We start from the raw sequence: 13889 nt of genomic DNA on the forward strand, positions 1-13889 counted from the left end.
ATTAAGTGCTCATGGAACAGATGTTTTCAGCTGGTTCTTGAATGCTGAGATAGTATCAGCAGATCATGTGAAGGTTGGAAGCTCATTCCACCACGGAGGAACAGAGAAAGTGAACAATCATGAAATAGACTTTGAGCCTCTTTGTGATGGGACCACCAGACGCTGCTCATTCGTAGACCGCAGAGAGCGAGTTGGAGCATAGACCTGGGGAAGTGATTTGAAGAGAGAGGGTGCTGTTCCATTGGCTGCCCTGAAGGCCAGAGTCAAAACCTTGAATTTGAAGCAGGAAGCTACAGGTAGCCAGTGAAGTGAAATCATGTGTGGATGCATAATTATAAACAGCAATATTTACCTACGTACATACTGTATATATTTTTACTTAAGCATTTAAAAAAAAAAAAGAAGTAAAATACCATGCATGGAATTCCGTATTCAATTCAATTTTGAGTTACAACGCAAACAAATGACTGAATCTGTGTTTTGAACTGATTCATTGAAACGAACATTTCAAAACAAGTGACTCAGGGAAAGGAATCCAACTTATTAAACTTTTCATTTTTGCCACATAGATTTAAATCAGATGCTCTTTCTCTAACTTAACACTGTTACACTCGCAAGTTATACGTCAACCTATACTGCTGGCACGATCTTCATTAAACTTAACCATTTAAGCTCGGATGGACCCGCAAGAAAAAAAAAAATCAAAATATGAACAATTACAGTCTTGACCAGACCTGGGCAACTTACGGCCCATGGGCCGGATCCGGCCCTCCACATAGATTAATGTGGCCCGTGGCTCATTTAACCTAAAAGCGTTTTTTTTTTTTTCATTGGATATTTCAGTGATCTTGCAGTGGGACCTAATGCACATGCACAAACACTTAACATTCTCAGGGTTGCCAGATAAGAGACGCAACACCCCTAATTTGAGATTTATACTTGCGCAAATTGGAAATATTCCACTTAATGTTATACTAATTTTGTGCAATCTGGCGACCATGCACGCGAGTGCGCTCTTTCTAGCTCACGCTTTTCCCTTTGAACAAACTTAGCGATCTCTAGTGCAATATTCTGCTCAAGGAAAAGTGCTATACGGCCACTCTGTGTCCATTCTTGAGGCTGCTTGTGCTGTTTGGTGCTACTAAGTTTGCAGGTAAACCGTCTCAGTGATGAAATTGAATATAAAAGTAGATCTCAACATCATTGACATGCAGAGGGGTAATCATTGACACACGAGCAAAAGCAAGCGAGAGACAAATATGTATGTATATTTATTTGTGCAATTTAGAAATGTTGAAGTCCCCTCGCACCTGTATGTTAATCTAACTCTTGCAGTAATCATTTATCATAGTCATGCAGCCTGTTTTATTCAGTTGTGTGCTGAATGGAAAGTCAAACCGTTGACGAGACCCACATCATGACACTTTTAAAGTTTTTATTATTATTTAAACAGACCCCTGATGTAGAGAGTGTTAAATTGAATAATAAATGAACAGGGAAGTAGAGATGGTCAAATAAATCATTTATAATAAGCTCAGCCTTTATTCAGTTTTTAAATGCCTGATAGAAAAGTATTTACCTTTGTAGAGCAATACAATACTTTAGGCAATTGCAGAATAGTCCCATTAGTCACATATACACTTCAGAAAACTGAGTACACAAGTATTTCTTGGCTTAAAAGTTACAAAAACCAAATCAATGTGGAACATTGTATCTCAAAAGGAATACAATGTAGCCCCCTATGCACTACTTAAAGCCCGATGTGTCCCCTTTACCAAAATAGTTGCCCACCCCTGGTCTTGACCAACACAAAATAGGTATCGTTTGAAAGCTTTGAAGCTCTACTTTCCAATGCATGCAGGAATTATGACCAAAACTGAACAAGTGCTTTGAAATTTGCAGACAAATGTGTTCCATTTTAATAATGTAGAAAAAAAAATAACTGCACTGTACATATTATTGCAATCAGTAAAAACATCAAATTAATCAAATAGCCATGTGTCATATGTTGTTGAAAAGCTCTCAAAGATTAGAATACAACCAGCCTATTTGTTTTACTCGCAGACAGAAATACAGCAAGTAATAGCTAAGTATATGTCGTTGACAATTATGTTGGTGTTGCTTTTATGCCGCTTTTTCGCTTATAACTTCACAAAAAATAAACGTAACATAAAATATCACATACCATTACTTAGAGGAGGTGATTATCTTTCAAATGTGTCCACACAAAAGGTAATCGGATGCATAAATCTTTAGATAATCATCATGAAGCACAATGTTACAAATGGCCACCAGGAGATGGTGCCAAGTAAATGACACAAACTCTATGCATACTCATTGAGTCAAGAGGCACTCATTCTGTGAAATCTCATTACTAAAATCATGTGTCCATGCTACGCATACCTTTAGTCATTGTTGTGTTTGCATGTGTAATTAGTTCTTATGTACAATTATTGTTTTATTTGTTTGGAGAGGCTTTTGGACACTATGATGAATTTATTTTTGTAATGCTATAACTTTAGATTGCTTTGTCATATCAACACAAACATTTTCTCAGATACAGGTGACATGATAGGGAACAAAAGAAAAACAGTTTTTCAGAGCCACCTAATTTACACCCAGAGATATATAATGTCAAATAAGAAAAAAATAAAATTTTCAGCAGTTTCTTAGGCTGAGAGTCTCAGAATGTATCATAATCTGTATCGTTAAAAATACAGTTTTCATTCTTTACAATGAAAACAAACACTTGACCCTCCTTGTTTTTTAGTTGGTTTTTTTTTTTGTTTTTTTGTTATAAGCCTTTAATTTTGGGTATGCCACTGAAACAGGAAATCTTTTAAAACATCTTCAGAGCTTAAATGGTTAACTAGCCAAATAAATGCCTGAAGATTACCACAGTATTCTCAAATTTGCTTGGTTTTAGACTGTCAAAATCATTATGAATATATTATAAATATTCAGTATTTCACAGTCTTAGCGGCTGTTGTAATTAACAGCCTTGACCTGGACTCTCGCTCAGTGAATCATTACATCATCTCATTAACACCCCCTTACATGCCAAGGACTTTTCACTCCTGCAGTGGCACGTCGGGATCAGCCAGAAAGAGAGGAAGCGTTATTCAGCACTGTTTACATTAGTCTTCAGTCCTCCAATGTTTCTGTAATTTCTTGTGCTGTCTTTCTGCAATGTTCCTCTTTGGTAAAAAATGTCATATCCCTCTTTATTTATCTGCTTCTTCACATTCAGTTGCATCTGTCTCCCTTCAGATTCTGCCTTTTTTCAATCTTGCCCTCTCGTTCTCACAGTGTGATGTTGGTGAGACTGAAAGCATTGTGTGCTGCTGTCATTGCACACTGCAGAGGCAGATTTTTTAGCTTTGCCCTTTGAACTCTGTGTCAATCTCTCTCTTTATCTCTCTTATCATGAGGTGTGGCCACTGGGATATGGGGTGACATCCCCCCAGCCCCACACTGCTGTATCCTTCAGGCAAATAATACCAAGCAAAACAATATAAATCAAGAGACGAGATGAATATTTCATGAAAACAGACTGGCATGCATATCTCAGACATCATCCTGTATTCTACATCATGTAAAATGCTCTGTGTACAGGGCAGAAAGTAACTGAAGTACTAGTGTTAACATTCACTGAAATTATCTTTTGAATCCTGGATGTGAGGGCTATATTGTGGATTTTATTATTGAATACATCATTCATCAAATGGTTTTGTCTTTTTTATATTCATCCTCATCTCCTTGTGGATGTTACTCTCTGGAATGGAAATGCAGAGAGTTCTTGGGTATTGATTGCGGTCTCAAAACCTTTTCCTAATTTAGCATAAGAACCTAAAGTCAATTTCTGTAATGGAATTCACAGAGGGGTTAATAATGAATGTGAGAGAGTGTGTGTGTGTGTGTGCGTGTGTGCGTAGATAATCCTGTCTTTGTGGCTTTGAGACTAGAAATATGCTGTCATTGAAATGAAGCTGCACCATTAAATTAGTCTTAAAGGGCCATTTTCTGTCCTCACTCGATGAATCATTCTCTACTTTCAGCCAAGACAGAAGCTGGAATAAATAAAACTTTTAATCAGAGTTTTACCTCACTCTTGGTTAGTTTAGTTTCAGACAGCATGCCCATGAACCTTAAACTCACTGTCTGATGCATATTGCACACATACGTAAATGGCTAGTGTGTACTTATTAAATGCTTGACTTGGGTTATTTGTACAGACAGTGTTCAATCCGCTACTGTAATATATTGTATAAACAGGACAATTCGAGAGTAACAACTGTTAGTAAATATGATTGACAGTCCCAAACACTGACTGTGTGAACATAGCCAATAAGGAACATGTGGTCTTACCAAGTGTAAGGGGAGGCCACCCACTGGCCCAAGGACGGTATCCAATGGCGTGGCTGAAGGTCTCCTGCGCGTTCTGTCTTATCGTGCACATTAAGTTTAAGTTATTTCGTTCCAATTAAATAACTATATTATTCGTTTTATGATCCCGTTTATTTTATCTGACTCCAATTATAAACGTTTCCAAGGATATATTAATGTTCCAATCTTAATTATTATTATTAAATTTGGTTTAACATTTGATCATCGTATTTAACTCTATTTTATATTGTACTCGTTCATTCGGATTCCTGTCGCTTAGAGTCTCGCACCGGCCGTGTACGCGGATCTCACAGTCACAAATACGATAGTATTGGTCATTAAAACGTTAATTGACTAAATACTAATTAGATGGCCGCTCATGCTTGCCCTTTTATCTAAAAGTATTTTGTTTAGTCCCCTTAGATAGTAAACACTTAATTAGAGTAACATTATTTCTACCCAGAGGTCATGACCACTAAATTTACAAAGATAGACCAACAATACCCAAGTTAAAATAGCTTTATATAATCATGCCATAGTTTCCTATGTACACTTAGCTAGAAAATATTACAATAACCAGAGGTTTAGACTTCACCCTATTTAGGCTTCATGTTGTCCATAACGGAAATTCCATATCGAGACTGTACACTCTTAAGTACACTTGAACTAATGCCAATTTGTTAGTTGGAGCTCTAAAGTCTCAGTCGGTGTGCCCCATGCTCCACTTAGAACTGAGCTTTAGTCAGCTACTAACCTGGTTGTAGATTTACGGAAACATGAACTTAACGTAATCTACTAAAACAATAATTTCAGAATAAATCAGAATAAACTCAAATGTAACAATTTATTTACCAGGTAAAATAATACATTCATAAATTCCAATTAGACAATAATAAGTCAAATTTAAAAATTTATCGAAACATAAGAATTGCATACCTGGTAGAGAAAACTACACACAGCAACTGTGTGGCGTTTCTGACTACAGACACCCCGAGCTCCTTGCCAACCCTCCTTAAATATCCAGACTGAAAACATTGTGTACCAAATTAATTTATCACACTGTGGTGATATTCAGGTGAAGATTTCAGCTTTGTAAAACAATGCAAAGGCTATTTGCAATTTATCATACGTGATGATATTCAGGTGTAGATTTCAGCTTTTGTGAGAGAGTTCTATGACATCGGTTCTCGCAGAGTTCTTTGACTTTTACCGGAAATGGTGTCTTTTGGGCGTAGACAACCTGGTGCCAGCCTTACACAAGTTTATTTGTTCTTTCTTTCCACAGGACTGAATCCGCTACCCTTTGATCCTGCCACAAACAACGAACCCCTGCAATTCAGCAGCTCCAATGGGCCCCTGGTTTCTGAATGTCCTCTCGAGAACGGAACAGAAAACAGCAAGAAGAGGAAGAGACCCAACCTTCCTCCAGGTAAACTCAATAACTTTCTCTCAGATGGTCTTGGCCCACTCACTCCCACTAATTAAACTCTACAGTCGTTTCAACATTTTTACATTTCAGAATTAATATTGCCATTTAATTTTCCTTGACCTTCTAATGTGGTAGGTGAAAGCTTGGAGGCCTGAGATATTCTGATATTCATTTGAATTTATTGGCTTCATTAAAAAGAGAGAAAACCACAGGAATTTCCTGTTTTTAGGGAAAGCTTTGACAATTGTAATATGATGTGAAAATTATGCGAACTAATACAATATATGTGGAATTAAGCAGAAAGCAAGACAAATTACCAAATAAATCAAACAATCAATATTACTATTGCTCATATACGGTAGAGATTTGAACAAACTCCTAAACTTTACATATTTGTGCTATGGACAAATACTGCGCTTAATTATGATCTGATGGATGAATTTGCGCCTTGTTTTGACTCGTTTATTTAATAACCTGGTGTCAATTGTGTTAAGACATGCCATCTTTGATGTTTACTTTAGTCACTTTCCCTTTGGTTACAGCTGTTTGAATACGGACTTGACTTTGGTTGTTCATTCATACAGACAGTATTCAAGCCGCTACTGTAAACTGTTGTATGAACAGGACATTTCAAGACTCACACTAGTAAGTAAATGTGGTTGTTAATCCCAAACATTGACTGTGTAAATGTAGCCCTATTAAACACATGCAAACACACACACACACACCAGAGATAAAATACCCTCAATACAAGACAGATATACAGTGCATCTGGAAAGTATTCACAGCGCTTCACTTTTTCCACATTTTGTTATGTAACAGCCTTATCCAAAATGGATTAAATTCATTATTTTCCTCAAAATTCTACAACCAATACCCCATAATGACAATGTGAAAGAAGTTTGTTTGAAATCAAAAAACAAAAAAAATCACATGTACATAAGTATTCACAACCTTTGCCATGACACTCAAAATTGAGCTCAGGTGTATCCTGTTTCCACTGATCATCCTTGAGATGTTTCTACAACTTGATTGTAGTCCACCTGTGGTAAATTCACTGAGCGATCGGGGGAGAAGGGCCTTGGTCAGGGAGGTGACCAAGAACCCGATGGTCACTCTGATAGAGCTCCAGCATTTCTCGGTGGAGAGAGGAGAACCTTCCAGAAGAACAACCATCTCTGCAGCACTCCACCAATCAGGCCTGTATGGTAGAGTGGCCAGACGGAAGCCACTCCTCAGTAAAAGGCACATGACAGCCCGCCTGGAGTTTGCCAAAGGCACCTGAAGGACTCTCAGACCATGAGAAACAAAGATTGAACTCTTTGGCCTGAATGGCAAGCGTCATGTCTGGAGGAAACCAGGCTCCGCTCATCACCTGGCCAATACCATCCCTACAGTGAACCATGGTGGTGGCAGCATCATGCTGTGGGGATGTTTTTCAGCGGCAGGAACTGGGAGACAAGTCAGGATCGAGGGAAAGATGAATGCAGCAATGTACAGAGACATCCTTGATGAAAACCTGCTCCAGAGCGCTCTGGACCTCAGACTGGGGCGAAGGTTCATCTTCCAACAGGACAACGACCCTAAGCACACAGCCAAGATAACAAAGGAGTGGCTCCGGGACAACTCTGTGAATGTCCTTGAGTGGCCCAGCCAGAGCCCAGACTTGAACCCGATTGAACATCTCTGGAGAGATCTGAAAATGGCTGTGCACCGACGCTCCCCATCCAACCTGATGGAGCTTGAGAGGTCCGGCAAAGAAGAATGGGAGAAGCTGCCCAAAAATAGGTCTGCCAAGCTTGTTGCATCATACTCAAAAAGACTTGGCTGTAATTGGTGCCAAAGGTGCTTCAACAAAGTATTGAGCAAAGGCTGTGAGTACTTATGTACATGTGATTTTTTTTTTCCCCCGTTTTTTATTTTTAACAAATTTGCAAAGATTTCAAACAAACTTCTTTCACGTTGTCATTATGGGGTATTGTTTGTATAATTTTGAGGAAAATAATGAATTTAATCAATTTTGGAAAAAGGCTGTAACATAACAAAATGTGGAAAAAGTGAAGCGCTGTGAATGCTTTCCGGATGCACTGTATCCAATACTAGCTCCAAAAGTGCTTCAATGAAAAATCATTACCATCTATGACTACCTTCTTTTTAGAGTAATTTTTAGGTTAGTAATGCAAATCGCTAATAATTAAGCCTTTTGGAGAAGATGTCTTAACTCGGTTATTGCAGGACAAACCTTTTTTTTCCTGTTATGACTGTTCATAATGAGCATACTGTATATCTCTGTTGAGCTCTTCAAACGGGTTAGGTTGAACGACACTAGTTTAGACTCTTGCTGTGGCAGTGCAGATGGGTGTGGAAGAGAGACTCGACGTGCAAACAAATGCGCACAAACTGTTTCTATTAACGCACGTGCCAACTGACATGCACGCTTGAAATATAAATTTGCTTATTATCAAATTTATATTTGCGTCTTTGTTTAATTAATTGCTTCTTTTCTTCTAAAAAGGTCCAGCAATTTATCGATACTGACAATTATCGTAAACACTCTAGAAAATTGACACCTCAAAATTCATGCACATTTAATTATTTCACTTTATAACTTTATCACGTGGGCCACAAAAAGATCGTTCACGGGCTGGATTCGTCCCACGGGTCTCCTGTTGATTACCATGGCCTTGAAGTGTGGATATTCAAGATGTGAAAGAGAGAGTTGCTGGTTATATGCCAATCCGGAGACACGCCTTTATGGCTGGTGCTGATGACCTTCAAACTGAGACTAGATAAGTAATGCTCAGGGAATTTTATAAGCCTTTCTGACACAGGTTGTCTCAACCAAAGAACGGACCTATTCATATTCATGCTAATGTTAGTGGAGTACTAATTAATTAAAATATGATTAACTGAAAGAAATGGGATCTTAGGATACAGAGGTGCTATCTTATGTTTTAGGTTGTCAAGGAGCCTTCATTGGACCAGATTAATTGTTGATGTTAATAAGGTTGTCTTTTTCCTTCTTTGCATTTAAGAATAGACTCAAACCCTTATATGACCAGGACTTGTAGAATTTGTTTTAGACTCTCACACAGTGTCACCATAGAATGCTGCCAATGCCACCAACTTATTACTAGGACAATCTCCTTGGTGTATCCTGCAGTCAAATTCTTTGCTCAAGGTCACAATTTTGATGACTTGCTTCTTATGGGCATTGAACCAGCACCCTTATGATTAACAACCCTGAGCCTTTAAAGATTGTTCACCCAAAAAATTATAATTCTTTCATCATTTACTCACCCTCATGTCGTTTCAAACCCATATGATTATCTTCCTTATGTGGAACACAATATGAGATGTTTGGTAGTATGACAGCCTCAGTCACCATTCACTTTCATTGCATGAAAATAAAGATGCAATGAAAGTGAATGGTGATTTAGGCTATCAGTCCTTTACATTCAGCCTATCAGAATTTCTCCTTTTGTGTGTTACAGAATAAAGGAAGTCATACAGGGGGAGTACACGATGACAGAACTTTCATTTTTCGGTAAATTATTCATGATATTGTCTATGATATAAAAATGACTTCATAATTCTAAGAATCAGCCATCATTTCTTTCTAAACATGCTGTTCCACGTAAATGTCATCTCCATTTGAAGTAAGCTGCTGAGAGCTCTAGGACCTTGATGGTCATTCTTCCCTCTGAAACACTGCCGACATTCGTGGCTTGAAGTGATTCTTATTAGGGTAAATGGCAGCAAGTGATGGTGAGCAAAGCTTCTCATCGTTGTATGCGCCTATGGAATTGATACAAATGTGAAATGGGCCCATATTGTGTTCTGGTCATGGTGAAGAGCTGCTTGTGCAGATCCAAGCTAGATAGCAAGCTTTAGATCAAAGCTTCCTAGCGTTAATCTAATCTGCCCATTTCAGAACACTTTTTTCCTTATTGAAGAAAGGCTCAGATAAGCTGTATTCACCATACACTAAATTAGTGCCCGACCGATATATTGTTGTGTATGTAAGTTTTACGTTAAGTATGTAATTTTTTATAAAGCCAAACAATAAGACAATTCCTGAATCCATTGTTTAGTACAAGGCTGTCTGTGTTCTTCCAGTGACAAGCAATTGCGAGCTTTGCTTGTAATAGACACAAGATCAGCATTTTCTTTTCAGAGCTGGTAAAAGTACAATTTGCAGGGAAAATGTTGAGGATACCGAGTTTAGGACATTTGGGAACAGTTTGTTTCAACACCAACGGCAAACAATCTAAAACCTTGTCCCAAAAAGACTGAATTTGGGGACATTCCCATAAGCTGTGAAACAATGTTCCTTTATCGGTGTTGCATTTTATGCATTGATCAGGAATGTTTGGGTTAAATTTATGTAGAATTTCTATATATACTCTCATAATCCATTTATACTGCAGTAGCTTAAACCTTGTAATAATGATCTGGGTTTGGGCATTTAAACAGGTGCTTCGCAATTCAGCTTCTGTTATTTCTTCCTTTTAAGTCTGGACACCATGCCATATGCTTATTTTCACTTGTTTCCTTACTGTTTGTAGTAATCAGTCCGTAAAACATGGAAATTTGCACACTACCATTTAAGTTATGTATTATATTTTTTTCTATAGGAGATATATCTGGCAAACAGAGAGAACAACACTGTGTCGTCTTAATAAAATGTCTGATTTGTAGATACTTTAAAAAATGGGTCTTAGGTAAATCAAAATTTTCCCTTAATTCCTGAAAACTGGGCAATATTCCATTATTATATACAGTACTGTGCAAAATTTTAGGCACTTAAGATGTTTCAAAAAACATTTGTCTTAAGATGGTTATTTATATCTTCAGCTTTAGTCAATAGGAAAAATATATTGTAGTCTCCAAAACATTACTTTTGCAAATAGAAAAGATTAGAATAGAAGAACAGGGCGCTCTGCAAGAGATGGCATTGCCCCACAGAGCCCCCCACTGAACATCGAGTCAGTCTGGGATTACATGAAGAGACAGAAACTATTGAGACAGCCTAAATAGATAGTGGTGAATTCTCCAAGAAGCTTGGTGCATCCTATCTGCCAACAACCAAGAAAAACTGTGTCAAGGTGTACCTAGGAGAATTGGGGCTATTTTAAATGCAAAGGTGGCCACACCAAATATTGATTTAGCTTTTTTATGTTTACTGGAGTTTGTATGACATTAATTGATAAATGAAAACTATTTATATCATTATTTTTGAAGACATTTTTACTATGCAAAATTTTTCACAAGTGCCTAAAACTTTTGCACACTACTGTAAATCTGCTATTTTACTTAATCTTTTTGATGCCCATATTTTAAAACCTTGATCATTTGTCCCTGGTGTGAAGTTAGTGTTTCCTCAAATAGAGGAGAACTGTGAAAAGTGTGGATACATTCCCAGATGTTTTAAAACCTCATACCAAACCATAATGTTATTTTTAACGAAGGGATTGAGAGTGTTTCTTTTCAATTTGGGCAGTATACTTGATATTATCGGCCGATATTAGCCTTTCACCGATATATCGGTATCGGCGTATATTTTACCGATATGAAAACTATTTTTTCAGACCATATAATGCAGAAAACAATGCTTTAGAACTGGTGTCATAGCGTAGTTTGTCCAGCAGAGTGCGCTCCGACTCCATAGTTTACAGAGCTGAACTAACGGTGGCTCTGCAGACAGGGCGGAGTTCAGCGGTGTCATCACGGTAAGTTGTTAACTAGTCTGTTAAATACATACTGGAAACTTAATAAACAATGACCCCATCATTTTCCCTTTTCAATATAACTAATATAACTTTAACCTTGTCCCTGACAACCATGTCACTCATGTCTGTTTGCTGTTAGCCAGCTATAGTTTGTCAGTGCAGTCAGTAATGTAGCAGATTGAAAGGTAAACATCAGAGCATCTTTTTATAGCTCAGCAGACAACGGTGCGGTGGTGGATTTTGTCTGTTGAGTGTTGATTTCACGCTATGTTATTACCTAGTTGGTGAGACACAATGCTGGAAAGTAAAATAAACAACGTCCGTCTTTTACTTTCCGTGACAATGAGCTTATAGCTAACTAGCTAATCACGTAGCTACTTTAATTGTTGTCAGCTGAGTGGAAGCTAATGAGTAAACATGTATTCACCAAACTGTTTGTACCAAACAGTTTGGTACCCCCTTCACCGAACAATTCCAGTTGTGTCATTTATAAAATGTAATATTTAAAAGTCTGGTTTTCCACCATTGAAAGGTTCCCCTGAACTTGTATAGCAGAATACGGTGTAACACCACTGCCGCTGTTTATCTTGTCTCGGTAGTATTAATATAGTCAGCATTTGACTGATACTAAACAGTAATACTGATGTTTATTTAGCTGTTTATTTTATTTTTATTTATTCTTTATTTTAATGGTCAGCAACTGACTGATACTAAACATACATTACTGATGTTTATTTAGCTATTTATTTTATTGCATAGGTTTTTAATTGTTCTGTAGAGGTTGGAGAAGGGCTTTTTAAGACATTGTAGTATGTCAGAGTCATGGCCTTGCAGTTAGTGCACACCAAGTTCAGAAATTAATTGAAAATTTAGTGGGGGCAGTGTTTCTTTCTTTTTTTTTCTTTTTTTTTCTTTATCTGTTAGTAACATTTGTTTTGCACTCACTGAGCACTTTATTAGGAACACCTGTACACCTACATATTCATCTGACTATCTAATCAGCCAATCATGTGGCAGCAGTGCAATGCATAAAATCAAGCAGATATGGGTAGGGGAAGGAGCTTCATTTAATGACAGGCTGGTTTCAGTTTTTTGTAACTGCTGATCTCCTGGTATTTTCAGGCACAATATTCTCTAGAGTTTACTCAGAATGGTGCCAAAAACAAAAAACATCCTAAGAGCAGCAGTTCTGCGAATGGAAATGCCTTGTTGATAAGAGGGGACAACATAGAATGGCCAGACTGGTTCAAGTTGACAGAAAGGCTATGGTAACTCAGATAACCCTTCTGTACAATTGTAGTGAGCAGAATAACAACTCAGAATGCACAACACGTTGAATCTTGAGGCCACGTTGGGCACTTTATTAAGACCATAGTGTTCCTAATAAAGTGCTCAGAGAATGTATTTCATAATTAGTTACAGATTGATATGTATCAGCCAGGCCAATTATTGTTTTTGTAAACAATTGTTTTTTTTGTTTTTGTTTTTTTTTGTTTTTTTGGCCACCCTCCACTCTAGATATCTGGTTTGCCCTTTATCATCCATTTAAATTTGTCTACAATTATTTGTAATGTCAGATTGTGGATTTAGTACCTCTGTAGACACTGTAGTGACCTGAACCTTGAGATATCTGTATTACAAAAATCCCTCAAAAAGGTAAGAATGTCCCTGAAAATCAATTTCCAAGCCCAGCAATAAAAACAATGTTCATTTTTGACACTGGTACTCATGCTCCAACATATTGAGCTGTTGTTCTTATTTGGCCGATGCAAGTTTTAATATCCCCTCCCCCCATCCTCTTTTTTTCTCTTCTTTAAATAAGAGTGACAAAAAATAAAAGCAAGATATCGTGGCACACACAGCACTAACTTTGGCTGCAAACTCTATAGAAAGTGTAAAGTTTGTATCTTGGTTGCTCAGTGCAATTAGCATCGGTCTGAACTGTTAAGCCCTTGATTATACTCACTGAGTTACAAGTGTGTTCTTGTGAATCTTACAATGCCTCTGTTCCTCTATCGCTTCACAGCCACTCTAAATAGTTGCTGTGTATATGTCTGCTTAGCAACTGGGAGCTATTTAATGGGGTTACTTTTTGTACAACGGCAGCAATTTTTTCCCAGCCTGTCATCATGCACCGTATCCATGCCTTATCCATGCCTTATCCACCGTAACCATGCCTTATCAATCCACTCCCTGATGGAAACACATCTAAATGATGAGAATTTGCAGCATCTGGAGCATAATGCATTCAGCCGCTCTGATGTCCTCTGGCAACACAAGACAGAGTCGCTCCTCCGAGGAGTAGAGCTAATGCAGGGGCGTTGACTAATTATCAACCATGC

General features: G+C 37.8%; 1 protein-coding gene across 2 annotated transcripts in view; it reads left to right on the plus strand.

The window, feature by feature from the left end:
* enox2 (ecto-NOX disulfide-thiol exchanger 2) overlaps positions 1-13889 on the plus strand; it is a 276169-nt gene that overhangs the window by 126294 nt on the left and 135986 nt on the right. For both annotated transcript variants that reach the window (XM_051650180.1, XM_051650181.1), the window contains one exon: positions 5672-5815. In XM_051650180.1, the coding sequence (XP_051506140.1) occupies positions 5672-5815 (144 nt within the window). The remainder of the gene's footprint in view (positions 1-5671; positions 5816-13889) is intronic.

Source organism: Myxocyprinus asiaticus, chromosome 22, assembly GCF_019703515.2.
Source record: "Myxocyprinus asiaticus isolate MX2 ecotype Aquarium Trade chromosome 22, UBuf_Myxa_2, whole genome shotgun sequence".
In the NCBI taxonomy this organism is placed as follows: Eukaryota; Metazoa; Chordata; class Actinopteri; order Cypriniformes; family Catostomidae; genus Myxocyprinus; species Myxocyprinus asiaticus.